At 47.3% G+C, this 15,998-nt stretch overlaps 2 protein-coding genes across 3 annotated transcripts; both read right to left on the bottom strand.

The window, feature by feature from the left end:
- Positions 1-436: 436 nt before the first annotated feature.
- LOC106898079 (keratin, type I cytoskeletal 14-like) lies at positions 437-4,240 on the bottom strand. The gene is made up of 8 exons (XM_014959157.1): positions 3,561-4,240; positions 2,837-2,919; positions 2,490-2,646; positions 2,134-2,295; positions 1,698-1,823; positions 1,377-1,603; positions 1,141-1,232; positions 437-720 (listed from the first exon to the last, which is right to left on the bottom strand). Exons 1-8 carry the CDS (start codon positions 4,017-4,019, stop codon positions 701-703), a joined length of 1,326 nt encoding a protein of 441 aa, XP_014814643.1. The 5' UTR covers positions 4,020-4,240; the 3' UTR covers positions 437-700.
- Positions 4,241-7,788: 3,548 nt separating this feature from the next.
- Positions 7,789-13,821, bottom strand: LOC106898077 (keratin, type I cytoskeletal 13-like). 2 transcript variants are annotated; one of them, XM_014959154.1, is made up of 8 exons: positions 13,060-13,821; positions 12,170-12,252; positions 11,553-11,709; positions 10,829-10,990; positions 10,334-10,459; positions 9,879-10,105; positions 8,582-8,961; positions 7,789-8,142 (listed from the first exon to the last, which is right to left on the bottom strand). In XM_014959154.1, exons 1-8 carry the CDS (start codon positions 13,819-13,821, stop codon positions 8,117-8,119), a joined length of 1,923 nt encoding a protein of 640 aa, XP_014814640.1. In that variant the 3' UTR covers positions 7,789-8,116. The 2 variants fall into 2 exon arrangements, with proteins under 2 accessions (XP_014814640.1, XP_014814639.1); XM_014959153.1 differs by lacking the exon at positions 7,789-8,142 and having other exon boundaries at positions 8,532-8,961.
- Between the last annotated feature and the right edge of the window lie 2,177 nt (positions 13,822-15,998).

Here is a 15,998-nt window from a genome sequence, read left to right as displayed (position 1 = left end):
CTTTCACTCCCATCATTCAGCTTGTCTTTAGCAAAAGGCAGCAAGGCGAGGGGGGAGAAAGCCATCCCTTAGTAGCCATTAGAAAACAAAACAGTAAATGGTTTGTAATTTCGCAGGAAGGATTGTGTGGAGAACGGATTTCTGTTTTCAACCTTATACCTCTTGCTTTGGAGCAGGGAGTTCTGGCAGTTTTTGTGGGTGGGAGTGGGGAGATGTCACACCTCATACAGCCTCCGTACCGCCGTGCTCAGAAACAGTGACATTTCCTTTTGCTCAGTGGAATTGTCCCACCATAGTGTCCATTTTCTTAGTGTCCATTTTCTTAGTGCAGACCAGAAGGTTCTGAGGCTGTGCTACAAAGTACGGTAGCACAAGCTGTATTTGATTGGTTAAGTTTGATAAATACCTGTTAAATTAAACGTCTCAGACACATTGGTTTTATTTGCTTTGCAGAAGTAAAGTTTTATTAGCAGCAGGGTTATCAGCAGAATTGAAGCTCTTAAACACAGAACCCGTGTCCAAAGACACGTCGGGTGGGAGAAGCGTTGTGGAGTGGAAGCAGGGCCATGGGCAGGGGACCAGGAGCTCCTTCCACGTCATTCTGGTCCCACCAGTGGGGCTGCAGAAGAGCTGGGTTGGGTCTCTCGTTGCCGTGTCCAACACCTCTCGGTCAGAGGGAGCCGGCGTCACTGCTGGGGCTCTAGCACACCCTCGACTGTCCTGTGTAAAGACAGAGCAAATCATTGCCTTCAGGGGAATCTGGTCCCTCCAGCTGAACTGAATTCTCCCACCCAACCTGCTGCCTTAGCAAGGGAAGCTCGGAGGCTCCAAGCTCAGCAATACCCAAGGCACTTTCTCAGAACTTTATTTTTTTATTCCAATGAGCAAAAAAGTGTACCCCATCCTGGAAAGTTTATAATCTGTGGTTTATATTTAGGTAGAGGGAAGGGCAAGACTTGCTATATTTTAACTCCTCATTCCCCCATGACACAGTCAATGAGGTTCTCTCACTCCGGGGCTACTGGAGCTGGGAATCTTGCCCAGCCCAAAATACAAAACCTTTCCCTGACAAAATATATTGTTCTCACTGGGATAGATGTGACCCACTAATGAACATACCCTTACAAAGCATTGTCTTACCTGTCATATCACCACACTGGGAATGAGAGTAGGAAGTAGAAGAATATGAATGGGAGGATTTTCCGCCTCCTTGGAAAGCTGCTTGGGAGGCACTGCAAAAGGAGAGCAATTAATTCACCAAAAATCCAACAAACACTGAATATTCAGTCAAAAAGTCCATGGACAACGAGTCTCTATTAGCAATTAAGTACATATGGATTTCTTTTGGTTCCATTGGTATAATTTGGGATACGTACACAATGTCTTGCTGTCCCTCCTGCAGCAGAGCCCGGTACTGAGCGATCTCCTGCTCCAGGCGGGTCTTGATGCCCAGGAGCATCTTGTACTCCTGGTTCTGACTCTCCATCTCACAGCGGATATTGGCCAGCTCCTCCTCCACGGAGTTCACCTGCGCTTGGATTTGTTGCAGCAGGAAGCCATAGCGAGATTCGGTTTCTGCCAAGGAGTTTTCCAGAGAGGATTTCTGGAAGAGGAAGCGCAGGAGTTTAGGACCAGAGCTCTGCCTGTCCCTGCCCGTTCTGGAGAGGGAAGGGCCCCCAGGATCCTGCCCCACGTACCGTGCTGAGCTGCGCCTGCAGTTCGATCTCCAGGTTCTGCGTCTCGCGTCGCAGCTCGGTGAGCTGGTGGCTGCTGGTCTGGATGTCCTGGCTGCTGGAGGTGACCTGTCGATTGACTTCTTCAATCTGCGGGAGGCAAACCCCAAAACACGCTGTCTGAGTGAGGAAACACCCTCAGGGAGCACATTTTGCTGAGAGCAAACAAAGACAGCCAGGGAGCCTTGCCCTGTCACTGCTCCGTAGATCCTGCCGTTCCACCCCGCTTTGTAGACCAGGCCTGGCCTGCTGCCCCTCTGCCCTGCAGTCTTTCCCCAGCAGCTCTTCCCTGCCCATTCCCCAGCCAGGCCCCTTTTTAGTCCAAGGCTTTGTGTGCCCTGTCCCAGGGTGTCTGGGTCTTCTGAGAGGAGGAGAAGACTCTTTGTGCCTTGGGACGTACCTTGACTTCGTACCACTGCTCAACCTCTCTGCGGTTCTTCTCAATGATCTGCTCATATTCGTTTCTCAGGTCGTTCAGGGTCTTTGTCAGGTCTTCGCCAGGGGCAGCATTGACCTCCACACTCACATCACCACCAGTTTGAGACTGGAGCTGCCTCATTTCCTGCAGAGAGGCCAAAGAGAGGAACAAAGAGTATAGGTCATTTCTTGTGTTGGGGACAGCGGGCAAAGCGGTGTCAGGGTTCAAAGGAGTGACCTTCATGTGACGTGAGACTGAATTGACTTGACATGTTACTGTGGGAACCCTGAAGACTCAAGGACTCTGTCTTGGCCGTGCTATTTATCATTGGATCCTACCTCCTCATGGTTTCTCTTGAGAGCAATCAGCTCATCCTTCAGGGACTCCAGCTCAGATTCCAGTGAAGATCTAACCAGAGTCAGGTCATCCAGGAGATTTCTCAAGCCATTAATATCAGACTCCACAGTCTGACGAATGACCAGCTCATTCTCATACCTGTACCACAGACAAGAGGGGCAGAGAAATGGGGAAATGAGATGATGACAGTCAATTGGATGCATCTTTCCAAGGTCAGTATCCCAACAGAACTGGAAGACTCGGTAACACCACTGGGACAGTGCTGCCTTGTCTCTTGAGATTATGAGCTGGATTGAAAAGACATATGAAGTTCAAGAGAGGTACTCACTTCATTCGGAAGTCATCAGCAGTCATCTTGCTGTTATCAATGTCCAGAAGCAGCCTGTTATTGTCCACAGTGGCAGAAATGATCTGCAAAAGGGGAATTTGGAGGGGAGTCTTTCTGCCGTCAAGACATCCAGGACAAGAAGAAAGAAGACCCAGAGCTTTGGGGAGTTGTTGTGGGTCTTGGTATTGTTTCCTGCAGTAGTGCAGGGGCTCTATGAGAGGGCAACCCTCAAATATACTTTTCAAGAAAACTCAGGCTATCACAGACCCTTCTCCCAAATCCGTACTGTTTGCTTCTCCATCTCAAGTTAGAGTGGGTTCTCCATGTGTCCTGAGGAATGTATCCAGCCCTTTCCCTGCAATGTGCCTCCTCATGGCCTATTAACTCTTTTTTTTTTTGGTACCAATTTAACCTAATTGTAAGGGAGAGCCTTGGTCCTCCCATCTGGTCTGTGTAGGAGTGTGCAGAGACCAAGGAGTTCAGGTCTCACAGTCCAGGTGCTCTGGCTCAGCACCCATCCAGCTGAACTGGGTGGGAGCAGCGGGAAGGACTGGAAACCACACACGCCTGGTTTGGAGGCACCTGTAGAAGGTGGGATTTCAGATCCATGCGCCAGCGTGTGTGGGCCTGGTGGAGCACTCCCTGATGCCTCGGGCTGTGCCAGAGCCAGAGGGAAGGGGGACTTTCTTACAAGTGGGACCAGCGTTAGTCAGGGCTCTCCTACCTGATTTTGGAGTTGTTCGATGGTCTGGTAGTAGGAAGTGTAGTCCTTGGAAACGCTGGGAGCTTGTTTCCTGTACCACTCCCGGATGTGGTGCTCCAGCTGAGCATTTTCCTCCTCCAGCCGTCGCACCTTGTCCAGGTAGGTGGCCAGGCGATCATTGAGGTTCTGCATGGTGACCTTCTCATTGCCGTTCAGGAGGATGTCCCCTCCAGCACCAAAGCTTCCTGGAAAACCACCACCAAAGCCTCCACCAAAGCCACCAGCAAGGCTGCCAGCGCTCATGCCCCCTGCGTAGCCCATGCCACATGCTCCCCCGCCATAGCTTCCTCCGCCCGTCACCGAGGAGGCGTAGCGCCGGCAGGAGACGGAGGAGCTCCTGCCGCTACCGCCACCGCAGCCACCGCCACCTCCACCGCTCCTGTAAGAGGTGGTGGTTGTTCTCTTGATGCTGCAGCTCATGGTTGAAAGAATCAGGAATCCAGCCCCAAAAGCAAAGCCCGCTCACAGCCTGGTACAGGAGATCAGAGTGCAGCCTCCTGTCCTCGCCGGTGGCTCTTTATACGGTGTTGGGTGGGTGTCACCTGGAAGGCTGTCCAGCTTCCCATGACGTTTGCCAGCCTTGGTGCTCATGCCGAAAGTGATGTGCTAAGGGGAATTGTGTCTGAGGCAAGTCTAAGGCATTACTGTTCCCTTCAGGTATGTCTGTGTTGATTCACACACAGCATGCACTGTAATTTTATGTGGGTGGCTCTTTGTGGGATATTTTGTTGGATAATACAATATCTCACAGCTTCTATTAATCTGGCAATATATCGCTGGTAAGAGGAGTTAATGAAGGCTCCGCCTCGCTTGTCTGTCTCCTTCAGTCTTCTGTGTGGTGAAACTCAGTATTTCAGCTTTTGTCTTCCTCCTCTGATCACAGACAATGATTCATGCGACCCGCAGCCGCCAAGGGACTCTTCAGTCATTAATTTATTCAAAATTTACAGTAGCTATTTAGAAATCTACTTTGATTTTCTGAAAAAACCAATTAATTTTTAAAACTTCATTCCCATGTCTGTTAGAGAACTTTACACTGAATTTTTTACTCTGTATTACTGCTTATATTGAGGAAGGTCCTGCTGGGATTTCACTTTTTCTGAAATTGCAGGATGGTGATTTCAGTTATTTTTCTTGTTGAAGAAAACTGAGTGTCAGAGAGCTATTAATTTTATTTTAGCTGTTTTAAATGGACTCAGAGAAAACTGAGAAGTGTTTGATATATTTTCATAATAATATTAAAAATAGCCATTTCTCAAAATATGTCCTTGAATTTTATAATGCAGTAAAAAATAAGTTGGATGAGAAGATACAGTGCCAAAGATTAGATCAGAAAAAATATAATAATGATCTGAACTCATTGCAGTGAATTGTGTTTGCCAACCATGAGAGAATATATTGCAACACAAAACACAGAGTAAGAAACAATTGTGTGTTTTTTTCCACTGCCTGTGCAATATGGGACATTCAGTGAGTTGCTTTTTCCATCTTTACTAATCAAGTCTCTATGAAACTGAGAAGAGCCTTGAACAGAAATTAATTCTCTGGTTTCCAGCTGTGCATTAGGTGTTGGGGGTGTAACTGCTCCCAAAGAGTCCTTTGACTAGTACAAGGGAAGCACAAGGAGCTGGTGGAACCCGCTGTGAATGACCATCTCATTGCTTATCTACAGCGAGGGAGGATGAATTCAACCCAGAAGCATTTTAGGAAGAGATTCCATATCACGGAAGAAGAAATAAACTCATCAAAACTAGCAAAAGAGGAGTGAGAAGGGATTGAGTCACCTACACGTGAAGGTACCCATCCGAGGGGGGAGTGGGACGGTTTGAAGCTGAAGACACTGTGCCTGTGTGTGTCCGTGGATGGAAAAACACAGTGATATTCCTTATTTACCTCCTACTCTATATTAATTTCCTTAGGCACACCAGTGACCTTCCCTGAAAATCCTTCATTCCCTCAAACTGAGCCTTTTACTAGGAGCTGTCTCCAGTCTGCCTGTTGTAACCCATTCTGGGCTTCATCCCATGGTGTGTAGCACTGACTGCCTGTAGGGCAGCGAGGTATTTACAAGGCAGAAAAACAAATACTCTTTAAAGTTCAATTTGAAGTGTAGAATGACAGCTGTGGAGGTAGCTGTAACACAGAAGGAGCAAGAGGTGACAACACAGTACCCTCTGGAGGGCGCTGGTGATGACTTTGGAATAACCCACACAGCACTTAGTGTGGGCATCACACCTCGTTGTAGATGATGTGTGTAGTCCAAGTATCTAAAGCAAAGAAATAGAAATCAGCATTACTGGAATCCCACTCTTCCTGTTGTGTGCCCCTGGGAGGGTTTGTGCAGCACAAAGGTCTACAAACCCTCCTTCACGCAAGCGCGACACAGACACGGGCTTTGGTTTGGTGGGGGTCAAGTATTTCACTGAATTTCACTGAATTTCACTGAATTTTTTAGAGTTGGAAGGGACCATAGAGACCATCTAGTCCAACTCCCCTGCTGAAGCAGGATTGCCCAGAGCTTGTCAGAGCATGTTACTCAGGAGCATCCAGGCGGGTCTTGAAAATCTCCAAGGAAGGGGACTCCACACCCTCCCTGGGCAGCCTGTTCCAGGGCTCTGCCACCCTCACTGGGAAGAAGTTTCTCCTCATATTTGAGTGGAACCTCTTCTGTTCCAACTTGTGCCCGTTGCCCCTCGTCCTCTCACTGGGAACCACTGAAAAGAGTCTGGCTCCCTCCTCCTTCAACCCTCCCTTGAGATACTTGTCAGCATTGATAAGGTCTCCCCTCAGCCTTCTCTTCTCCAGACTAAAGAGTCCCAGCTCTCTCAGTCTCTCCTCATAAGGGAGATGCTCCAATCCTTGAATCATCTTTGTTGCCCTTTGCTGGACTCTTTCTAGTAGTTCCCTGTCCCTCTTGAACTGGGGAGCCCAGAACTGGACGCAGTATTCCAGTTGTGGCCTCACCAGTGCAGAGTAGAGGGGGAGAATGACTTCCCTTGACCTGCTGGCTACACTCTGTTTCCCTGAATGGTTCCCAAGCGTTGAGCAGGTTTGCACAGCGACGTGACCTCTATTTCTGGAAATCCTTTTTGCATTCATTCTCTCGATCCACACCCTTGTGCAGCGACCTGCTTTGCCTTCAGTCCATGGTGCTGGCTCCTCTTCCACACAACCCATGGTTGCTTGGGCTCTTCCTTCGCCACTAGAGGCCACCTCCTGAGCACCAGCAACGGAGCCTGAAAGTTCATGGATGAGAGGGGTCTGCAAGTTCCTGCAGGGCTGAGCTCTGCCCTTCACCCCTCGGACACAGCCTCCTGCAAACAGCTCGGAGCAGAACCTGCTTCGGGGGGAGCATGGGGACCAGGCACTGCTCCTTTCTGTCCCTCTCCAGGTTCCCCACCGCTGGCTGTGCTTCCCAGCTGCACAGCCCCGTCCCTGGCTCTGCTCTGGGTTCTCTGGGTGGCAGCTGTTCAATGGGCTAGGAATTTCCAATGAGTCCCAGGAATTCAGATGCCAACTTCTCATTAAAATTAATAAAGCTGTGGTTTACGATCTGCCTGCTTTGGCAGCCCTCTCTCCTCCAAAATACCGTGCGGAAATTCCTGAGATTCCTCAAACGTGCACAAGAAGCTGTTTTGAAAGGCCTGGGACAATACATTTATTTTCCTTTGATCTCTGAATTTGTTAGTCTCCAGAAGGCAAAGTTGGTGGTTTTTTCAGCTCTGGAAATGGCTTTTATCCGTGGGGTGTGATGGAACAAGCTGCTGTTGGTCTTCATGAAAAAAGTTGTTCCAATTGGTGGAGAAAGCTATACCATCATTTCTTTGAAATAATGATTATTAAAAAGCCTATTAAAAAGCTGGACAGAAGCAAATGCAACTCCCAAAAGGTAGCTAATAACAAGAGACTGAGGTCCTGCACTCTGCTCTGGGCTCATACTCAGCTGCTGGGGAGTTGTAGAGCTCAGCTTGTTGCTAAAAACCAAAGGCACAGCCCAGGATGCTCTAAGAAGATTATGATCTGCCCTGAATGCTCAGAAATTGTGCTTTAACTCTAAATTTCATTATCAGCTAGTGTAATGTCTCCTCAGCTTTCCTGCCTGGAGGCGTGTGTTGGCGTGGCTTTGGATTTTCTTTCTAAATGTTTGCAACCTACAGAATGGAAGGAAAAACCACACGCAGGGTTCTGGTTGCATGAGACAGAGATGAAGTTTATTAGCGACATTTTCCTGACACAGACCAACCCGAGTAACAAACAGGTTGACTCCGTAAAGCAATAGTTGAGGTGCCAGTGCCTGAAGCCCCGAAGGTGCCAGGCAGAGGAGGTGCGGAGCGTGCGGGGAGGCGGGCGGCCCATCGGAGCGGCTCAGACGGGCCCTTGGGGACAGATCAGCAGCATCAGCGACATCGAGGAACTGCTCAGAGCATCTGTCTGTCCTCGGCAGCGGGGGGATGCAGAGCGTTTGGGCCACTTTCTGTTTGAGAGGTCATGCACTGTAGGATCCTCCATGTATATTCTTAGTCAAAAGATTTTCTTCCGTACCCTGGTTAGAAATAAAGAAAGCATTAACTTCTTCAGTTCTGGCACTGAATCTCTGAGACAGACAGAAAAGCACCTTGGATATTTGATAGGGGACCATACACATTGCAAAAAGCATAAAGGAAAACTTCGAGGTGGGGCAAAAGCAGTGTGTTTGTGAGGTTCTGCAAAGAATGGGAGAGATGAAAAATACCAGCTGGGGTTTTAACTACATGATTAGCTGGCGTCAGGAATAGAAACTGAATGTTTCTATTGTGTTTCTTAAGCTGAGCTGATCTTTTGCACACGAATAGGAAAGTATTTTTAATAAAAGTAAATCTGACACCTTCCAGAAAATCTCGTTTCTCCTCAGTGCTGTTTACCTCTGGAAGAGTACGTTGCTACAGGGTATAATTAGTAGGGGTGGGACTGAGAGAACAGCGTGACCACACAACGTTTCTCACCTTGGCTTTCACCACCAGTCCTGCAAGACTGAGACTGGGAAGACGAAGAGTAGGAGTGGGAACCGCTCATGCCTCCTGAGACCCTTCCTCCTCCTCCAACGACGCTGCTGCAGCCACCGCTTCCCCCTCCTATTCCTCCACTTCCTCCTCCTATTCCTCCGCTTCCTCCTCCCATTCCTCCGCTTCCTCCTCCCATTCCTCCTCCGCAGCTTCCTCCTCCCATTCCTCCAGAGGACATGCCACCTCCATAGCTACCACTCATGCTGCCACTTCCTCCTCTTCCTCCTCCAGAAGAGTAGCTGCCACCTCCTGTTCTACCACCTCCCATGCCTCCTCCCATGCCTCCTCCCATGCCTCCTCCCATTCCTCCGGATGGGACTCTGCAAAGAGAGAGAAAGAAGGAGAAAAAAAGAAGTTAATCAAATGTTTTTTTGACCTCAGAAGGAAATCCATCTGCAGATACTGCACGGAAGCCTGCACTTCTCTGGTCTGTACTTCTCCTTGTTAGAACCTGGCACGGATCAGCCAGACAACTAATGCATTGCCAAAAATCAGCCTCTCCTTCTTTTGACCTCAGAAGGAAATCCATCTGCAGATACTGCACGGAAGCCTGCACTTCTCTGGTCTGTACTTCTCCTTGTTAGAACCTGGCACGGATCAGCCAGACAACTAATGCATTGCCAAAAATCAGCCTCTCCTTCAACTTCAGATTGAATGCAAGAGTTTTTGCTTTTCCCACATTCTGCTCAGATATTTCTTGCCAGATTTAGGATTGCTGCCTTGTCAGTGTACGGTGGCACCCAACCAGAGAGGTGGAGAGCGAGGCTTTACCTGTTCTTTGAGGTGTCGCTCCCAGGCAGGAGCAGGCTCAGTGCATGAGGGACACCAAAATAGCTTGAACTTTCAGAGAATTGTGCACTGTGACTTTTATGAAGGTTTGGAAAACTATGGTGACTTTTCTGCTTATGGTCTTTGCCCAGGTGACTTCTGTCTGTCCAGTTCTGGCCATTTCTGGAGCCAGGGTAAAGGAGGGGCTCTGCCCGGAGTTCCCTCTCCAGCCCCAAATCAGTAGTTCAGAATTTCTGCCTTAATTTTTCCTCACGTGATTTAGATTCTGAGCAGGTTTGCCAAGAAATGTGCGGTACCTCGCCCTTGGGAGAGGGTTGGTCTCGATGGCTGAGTTAGCCTCATGGCAGTACAAAATCTGTTTTGCAAATCTGTTAATTCCCCATCTTTGTGACTAATCTGGCAGCTCCGGGTTTCACACAACGCCGGGCTCTGTTCCCAGTTTACATACACAATGTCTTGCTGTCCCTCTTCCAGCAGAGCCCGGTACTGAGCGATCTCCTGCTCCAGGCGGGTCTTGATGCCCAGGAGCATCTTGTACTCCTGGTTCTGACTCTCCATCTCACAGCGGATACTGGCCAGCTCCTCCTCCAAGGGGCCGATCATGCTCTGGATCTGCTGCAGCTGCATGTTATAGCGACGTTCGGTGTCTTCCAAGTTGGATTGCAAAGAGTCTATCTGCAAATGGCAAACAAAATACGGTGTTTATAGGAATGTGGCAAGTGTCACTCATTTTCTGTGGACAAATTGGAGATCTTCACAAACCAGAAAAAAAGCGTATCTTTGAAGATAAGTAATCCAGTCTCTAGTTCTCTAGAGATGGAGCAATTTTTAGCTGTTTCTTTCATTCTAGTGACACATACAGCTGGTGTCACAGGTGAAGCAGAAGCAAATTCCTTTCCTTACCATGCTGATCTGTGACTGCAGCTCGATTTCCAGGCTTTGATATTCACGTCTCAGCTCAGAGATCTGTTGGTTGCTGGATTGTATCTCCTGGCCACTCGAGTGGACTTGTTGATTCACTTCTTCCATCTGAAAAATTCACATATAGCATTGAGGCATTTTTGATAGTAAGAAAACATTGTGGGGTTATCATAAAAGCATTGAGAAAGCAATTAATAAGAATAAAGAAGGATGCAGTGTAGACTGACTGTGTTTATTCCCCCCATGCCACCAGTTGACTCACTCTGGGCAACTCACTTTGCTGCTGGAACACAGATTCTACATCCTTTCCACATAACCTTAATACCCCAGAACTGACCTGTTCCAATAAACTGCTTAAAATCATCTAAGGTTAATATCCCTTAAGTAATATATGGTAAGTTGCCTTTCCTCTGCTGGATGTAAATAGGCCCAGTTCTTTGTGAAAGATTTAGTAACCAAAACTCCCCTGTGCTTTACCTTGGTTTCATACCAGCTTTCCACCTCTCTCCGGTTGTTCTCAATAAGCCGTTCGTATTCACTACGCATTTCGTTCAGTTTTTCCATCAGATTAATGCCAGGAGTAGCGTTGACCTCCACACTGACATCTCCACTAGACTGTGTTTGCAGTCCTTTCATTTCCTGAAAAAAAAGCAACAAAACCCAACAGGTTCTTAAAGGGGGAAGATGAGGAGAAATGTCCTAGTTTCAACTAAAGGGAAAGAAAGGGACATGAGTCCTCCCCCAGCCCTGCTGCTCCTCTGCCCTCGGGACAGGGAACAGTTCTGCTCCTAAACCAGACTTCCCAGTGAACCACAGCCAGGCACCACACAGGCAGCGACCCCGGTGGTGTCTCCTTGGGGCCATAAGAAGCTCTACACAGCGTGCTCTTGTGAAAATCCTTTAAAGCATTTTTCTTCTCAATGGGAAATACCATTGCAGACAGTATAAATATTTTAAAATCCTTTAAAGCATTTTTCTTCTCAATGGAACCATTGCAGACAGTATAAATATTTTCTTTCGGGTTCTCCCTATATTCTTTCCAGGGAGCTCATACACCTGAAAATCAGAGCCCGATTGTGTGACACTGGATGAGCAAAGCCAGCAGCCAAAATGTGGTTACTGCTAGTGGAAGAAATCCACAGGAAAGTCTCTGAGTCTTGAGGTTTCATTAGTTATGCTTTTAAAGTGTGGAGAAACTTACCTCTTCGTGGTTCTTCTTCAGATAGATCAGTTCCTCTTTCAGGGACTCAAACTGTGTCTCCAGGTCAGATCTGGCTAGAGTCAGTTGGTCCAAAAGTGGACGTAATCCATTAATATCACTTGCCACACTCTGGTGGAGAGTATATTCAGTTTCATATCTAAATGAGAGACAAAAAAGATAATCAAAGTGCTGTCAGATCTCATTGTTTATGATCTTGATTATGGACAGTTCCCATGAGTACATTTTTGGTCTTTAATCCCATTGCTCATTTCTTAAAAGAAAGGATCTAATTCTTTTTCCATCCCCAATAGGTTTGCTTGATTTGAGTAGAAGTTCTCTCTATGAGATTTGTATTATGAAGATTACACTTATAAATCTACTTGCAAGGATGGAGAAACTTAGAATGGAGGTCTTTAAATGGCACCCTTCAATAACTGGTCTGGAGAAAACCAACAATGAAAGACTAACACAAAATCATTCTCTAAATGCTTTCCCCAACAATTAGCTGTTCTGTCACTGGAGCCAAGAGGCTGTAGCATCCACAAAGATTCATTGGAATATGAACTCATGGAGGGTAAAGAGTAAAGATGAAATGAGATGGGGAGGGAAAGACTCACTTCAGTCTGAAGTCATCCACCGTCATTCTGGTGTTGTCAATGTCAAGGAGGATCTTGTTAAGGTCCACATTTGCACCAACAATCTGAAAGGGAGAGGGAGATGTTCCTTGGTCAGTTGTCTTTCCATTCCGACACACAGAGGGAAGAAATACTGCACAGAAACACATTTCAGAATGTCTTTCTGGTGATGCCAAGCCTGACATGACCTGACATCGCGCTGCAGGAGCTATAGAGAGAAGAGTTTGTTGCTTCCGGTTAAAAGAAAGTGCCTTTGCTATCAATTTTGGTTTACAAATATCCATTAAAAATACAATACCTTGTTGGAGAGAATAACTGAATAAACTCCTCATATTCCAAAAACAGTGGGAAAACATAATTACCATTGCACTTGGCAACAACCATATTCATGTAGGAGCTATGGGACTATTAAATGGCTGAGGCTAGAATTAGACTCAATGCACGTTGGCTCATCCTTCACAAAAAGCTTCACAGTAGCACCACAGAAGCAGGCAATGGTTGTATCTGCTCTTCCAGAGAGAGAGGAACTAACAAGCAGGAGCACAGTGTTGAAAGGAGCACTGGACAGGCCCCGTAAGGGGTGCACTAGAGATGATGGGTTGTACCAGAATACACCCATCACCCACAGCAGAGAAAACCCAGTACTCAGCCTCCTGGCTAAAACAAAGGAGGGAATATATCACCCAAAACAGGGCTCTCGTGTTGCAGGAGGCCAGTGCTGGGTTGTACCAGAATACACCCATCACCCACAGCAGAGAAAACCCAGTACTCAGCCTCCTGGCTAAAACAAAGGAGGGAATATATCACCCCAAACAGGGTTCTCGTGTTGTTCTAATGAGAATCCATTCAAAGTTAGTCAAATCACATCATACCTGGTTCTGCAGTTCTTCAATTGTTCTGTAGTATTGGCTGTAGTCCCTGACAGAAGTGGGACCTTGGTTTTTATACCACTCCCTGATCAGTTGTTCAAGTTGACTATTTTCTTCCTCCAAGCGTCGCACTTTATCCATGTAGGAAGCCAGGCGATCGTTAAGGTTCTGCATGGTCAGCTTCTCGTTTGTGGAGAGCAAGCCGGAATCTTCACCAAACCCCATTCCACCAAAACTACCTCCACCGTAGCCACCACCACCACCAAAGCTGCCACCACCAAAGCTGCCACCACCAAAGCCACCACTGCCCCCGAAGCCACTAAATCCACCTCCACTATATCCACCACCGCCAAAACCACCTCCACCAAGACAAGATCCATAACCACCTCCCATTCCTCCAAAGCCACCTCCACCAGATCCGAATCCTCCTCCCATGCTGCCACAGCTCATTCCTCCTCCGTAGCTACCACCACTCATTCTTCCACCATAGCTGCCGCGGCTGATCCTTCCGCAACTGCCGCTGCTAAAGCCCCCTCCGTAGCTGCTCCTGGAACCTCCTCCACCATAGCTTCTCCCAGAAAAGCCTCCGCTTCCTCCAGAAGAGGTGTATTTTCTAGTGGACACTGAGGAGTATCCACCAGACTTACGTATTCCGCAGCTGCTACCCCCTCCACCACCTCCACCACTGTATCCTCCACCACCACCACCACCACCACCACTGCTAATTCTAATAGTACTGCTCGAAGATTTAGTGCCACAGCTCATAGTGACAGCAGGTGAGAGTCTAACCACAATCCCAAATTTAGGTGCACAGCCTGATAAGATTCAAGACTGCAAATTTTCATCCCCAGCTCTCTCTATTTATACTTTTGACAGTGGGTGTCACCACCAGGGTGTTTCCTTCTCCCAGGGCATTTACCAACCTTGTTGTTTGTGCCAAGAATAATTTGCTGAACAATATTTTTGTGCTGATATCTCAGCCAATCTGACCCACTGCTGGGTTTGTGCTGTTTGTTTAAGACCAAATATCTCACTTCTTTTGGGTGGCATTCTTTTCATTTAGCCTTTTCTGGACGAGGTACCCCTTTGACCCCATGCGACGTGGACCTGCTTTAGGATGGCAAAGGCACTTTCTCCAGGGCCCTGTTGAAGCTAATGCTGAGATAATGTGTTCCTGAGGGAACTGTGGAGAGAGAAGCTTCTTTGCAGTTCTTCCCTAAAAGAAAGAAGATGAGGCAAATCCCTCCTGTTAGACCATTTATTTTTTCGATTATTAATCTACTTTCTTTGCTAAGATTTTTGGAGCTGCTGTTGTCAAAGGCTGTTGTTCTCTTTCACTCTTTGTTAGACCATTTATTTTTTCGATTATTAATCTACTTTCTTTGCTAAGATTTTTGGAGCTGCTGTTGTCAAAGGCTGTTGTCTTTCGCTCTTTCATATTTTGTGCACTTAAGATCTTCTACACTGTTTATATTCTTTTTCTCACTGCACATGATAGTGCAAGAGTTCTATTGATAGGACTGTACAGTGTGTTTCCACTGTCTGACTTGGGTGTCCCTGCCGTCACCCAAAGAACACATTTATTCATCTGGGAAGTCTATTTCAAGCAATGCAGTGGGAGTCTTATTTAAAAATCAAAATCCTTCCTTTGTGAAGAAAGTGGTAATACAGCACACCAGATAGCTAAGTCCTAGAAATCAAAAAGAAACAAAATATTGGATTTTTTTCACCAAAGAGCTGTTGATTTAAAATAGTAGAAAGACTAAAGATACTTTAATTGTATTTAAAAGCGAATTGGAGCACAATTAGAAGCTGCATTGATGCAGACAATGACCTATAAACGGCTGTGTGGGAAGACCTTTTATGTTATAATATTAAATTGCTCATTCTCTCTATTGTTAGCGTGTCATATGTTACAGGTGGTAATTATATACGCTGCTCCTAACGCAGAGATCCTTGAGACTCTAAAATAGTATCCTGAGAGAAAAGCTGAAAGCCTTTTTGCACAAATCAGTTGAAATCAGACCGATGAGACCACAGAAGAAATTACACCCCATTTTGGTCTTGCACTGATGCCCAGAAGTTTGCCTAAGATGGACTTGGAAGTGGTTTCCATCCTCAAGTGCTGGATTTGATGCCAGAGCAGAGTGTCTGGAGGCAGAACTGCAGGGTTCTGAAAAATCTGTAAGAAAAGTGTGAGTTTGGGCAGACGGCGCTGACTGACTTGGGCTCCAGATACCGTCATCTACAAAAATACCTCCTCATGATGTTCCCTCTTCCCCTGTTCACAGGCACAAGCTCCTTTCCTCAGCACCCGCTTATCTCTGCTTTTACACTGCAGCTTCTGTGAGAAATTCAGACTTTATTCTTCAAACATCAGGAAGGAATTTTTCACCCAAAGAGTGGTCGGGCATTGGAACAGGCTGCCCAGGGAGGGGGTGGAGTCCCCATCCCTGGCTGTGTTGAAGGGCCGTTTAGATGCAGTGCTGAGGGACATGGTGTAGGGGAGGACTTTGTAGAGTAGGGGAGATGGTTGGACTCGATGATCCCAAGGGTCTCTTCCAACCTCAATGATTCGATGATTCTATGATTCTATGACTGCATTCGTGCAAACAGCCCGTCCTCACCACTTAGTGCCAACAGCAGTGAAACCTTTTGGGGTCTGGCTGTGGCTGGCCCCGAGCTGTTGGAGTTTGCTGGGGAGAAAGGGCTCGTTTCTGCAGTGACGGTTCTGCTCCATGTCACTGAAACCTCTCCAGTGCCTTTCCTGTGCTCTGCTTACTGACCCTCTGGTGCCTGTGAGGTGTTCCTGAGATGCAGTCATCTCCCCTGAAAGCTGAGGTGTGGGGAACAAAGAGGGGCACCCAAGGGGCTGTCACTGCTGTCCCTGCTGTCCCTGCTGTCCCTGCTGTCCCTGCTGTCCCTGCTGTCACTGCTGTCCT

The sequence above is a fragment of the Calidris pugnax genome, unplaced genomic scaffold (assembly GCF_001431845.1).
Source record: "Calidris pugnax isolate Ruff unplaced genomic scaffold, ASM143184v1 scaffold341, whole genome shotgun sequence".
Lineage (NCBI taxonomy): Eukaryota > Metazoa > Chordata > Aves > Charadriiformes > Scolopacidae > Calidris > Calidris pugnax.
The sequence above is the reverse complement of the archived record's forward strand: the minus strand, read 5'-3'. Positions and strand labels throughout refer to the sequence as shown.

Excerpts from the sequence above, each read along its gene's own strand:
- LOC106898079 (XM_014959157.1), bottom strand. The coding sequence starts at position 4,019 with ATGAGCTGCAGCATCAAGAGAACAACCACCACCTCTTACAGGAGCGGT. Across the intron at positions 2,920-3,560 it reads TCGAACAACTCCAAAATCAG|ATCATTTCTGCCACTGTGGA; the intron begins GTAGGAGAGCCC and ends CCCCTTTTGCAG. Across the intron at positions 1,233-1,376 it reads GAGGGACAGCAAGACATTGT|TGCCTCCCAAGCAGCTTTCC; the intron begins GTACGTATCCCA and ends CTCCTTTTGCAG.
- LOC106898077 (XM_014959153.1), bottom strand. The coding sequence starts at position 13,821 with ATGAGCTGTGGCACTAAATCTTCGAGCAGTACTATTAGAATTAGCAGT. Across the intron at positions 11,710-12,169 it reads GTGGATGACTTCAGACTGAA|ATATGAAACTGAATATACTC; the intron begins GTGAGTCTTTCC and ends TCTCTCATTTAG. Across the intron at positions 10,460-10,828 it reads AAAGCTGGTATGAAACCAAG|ATGGAAGAAGTGAATCAACA; the intron begins GTAAAGCACAGG and ends TGAATTTTTCAG.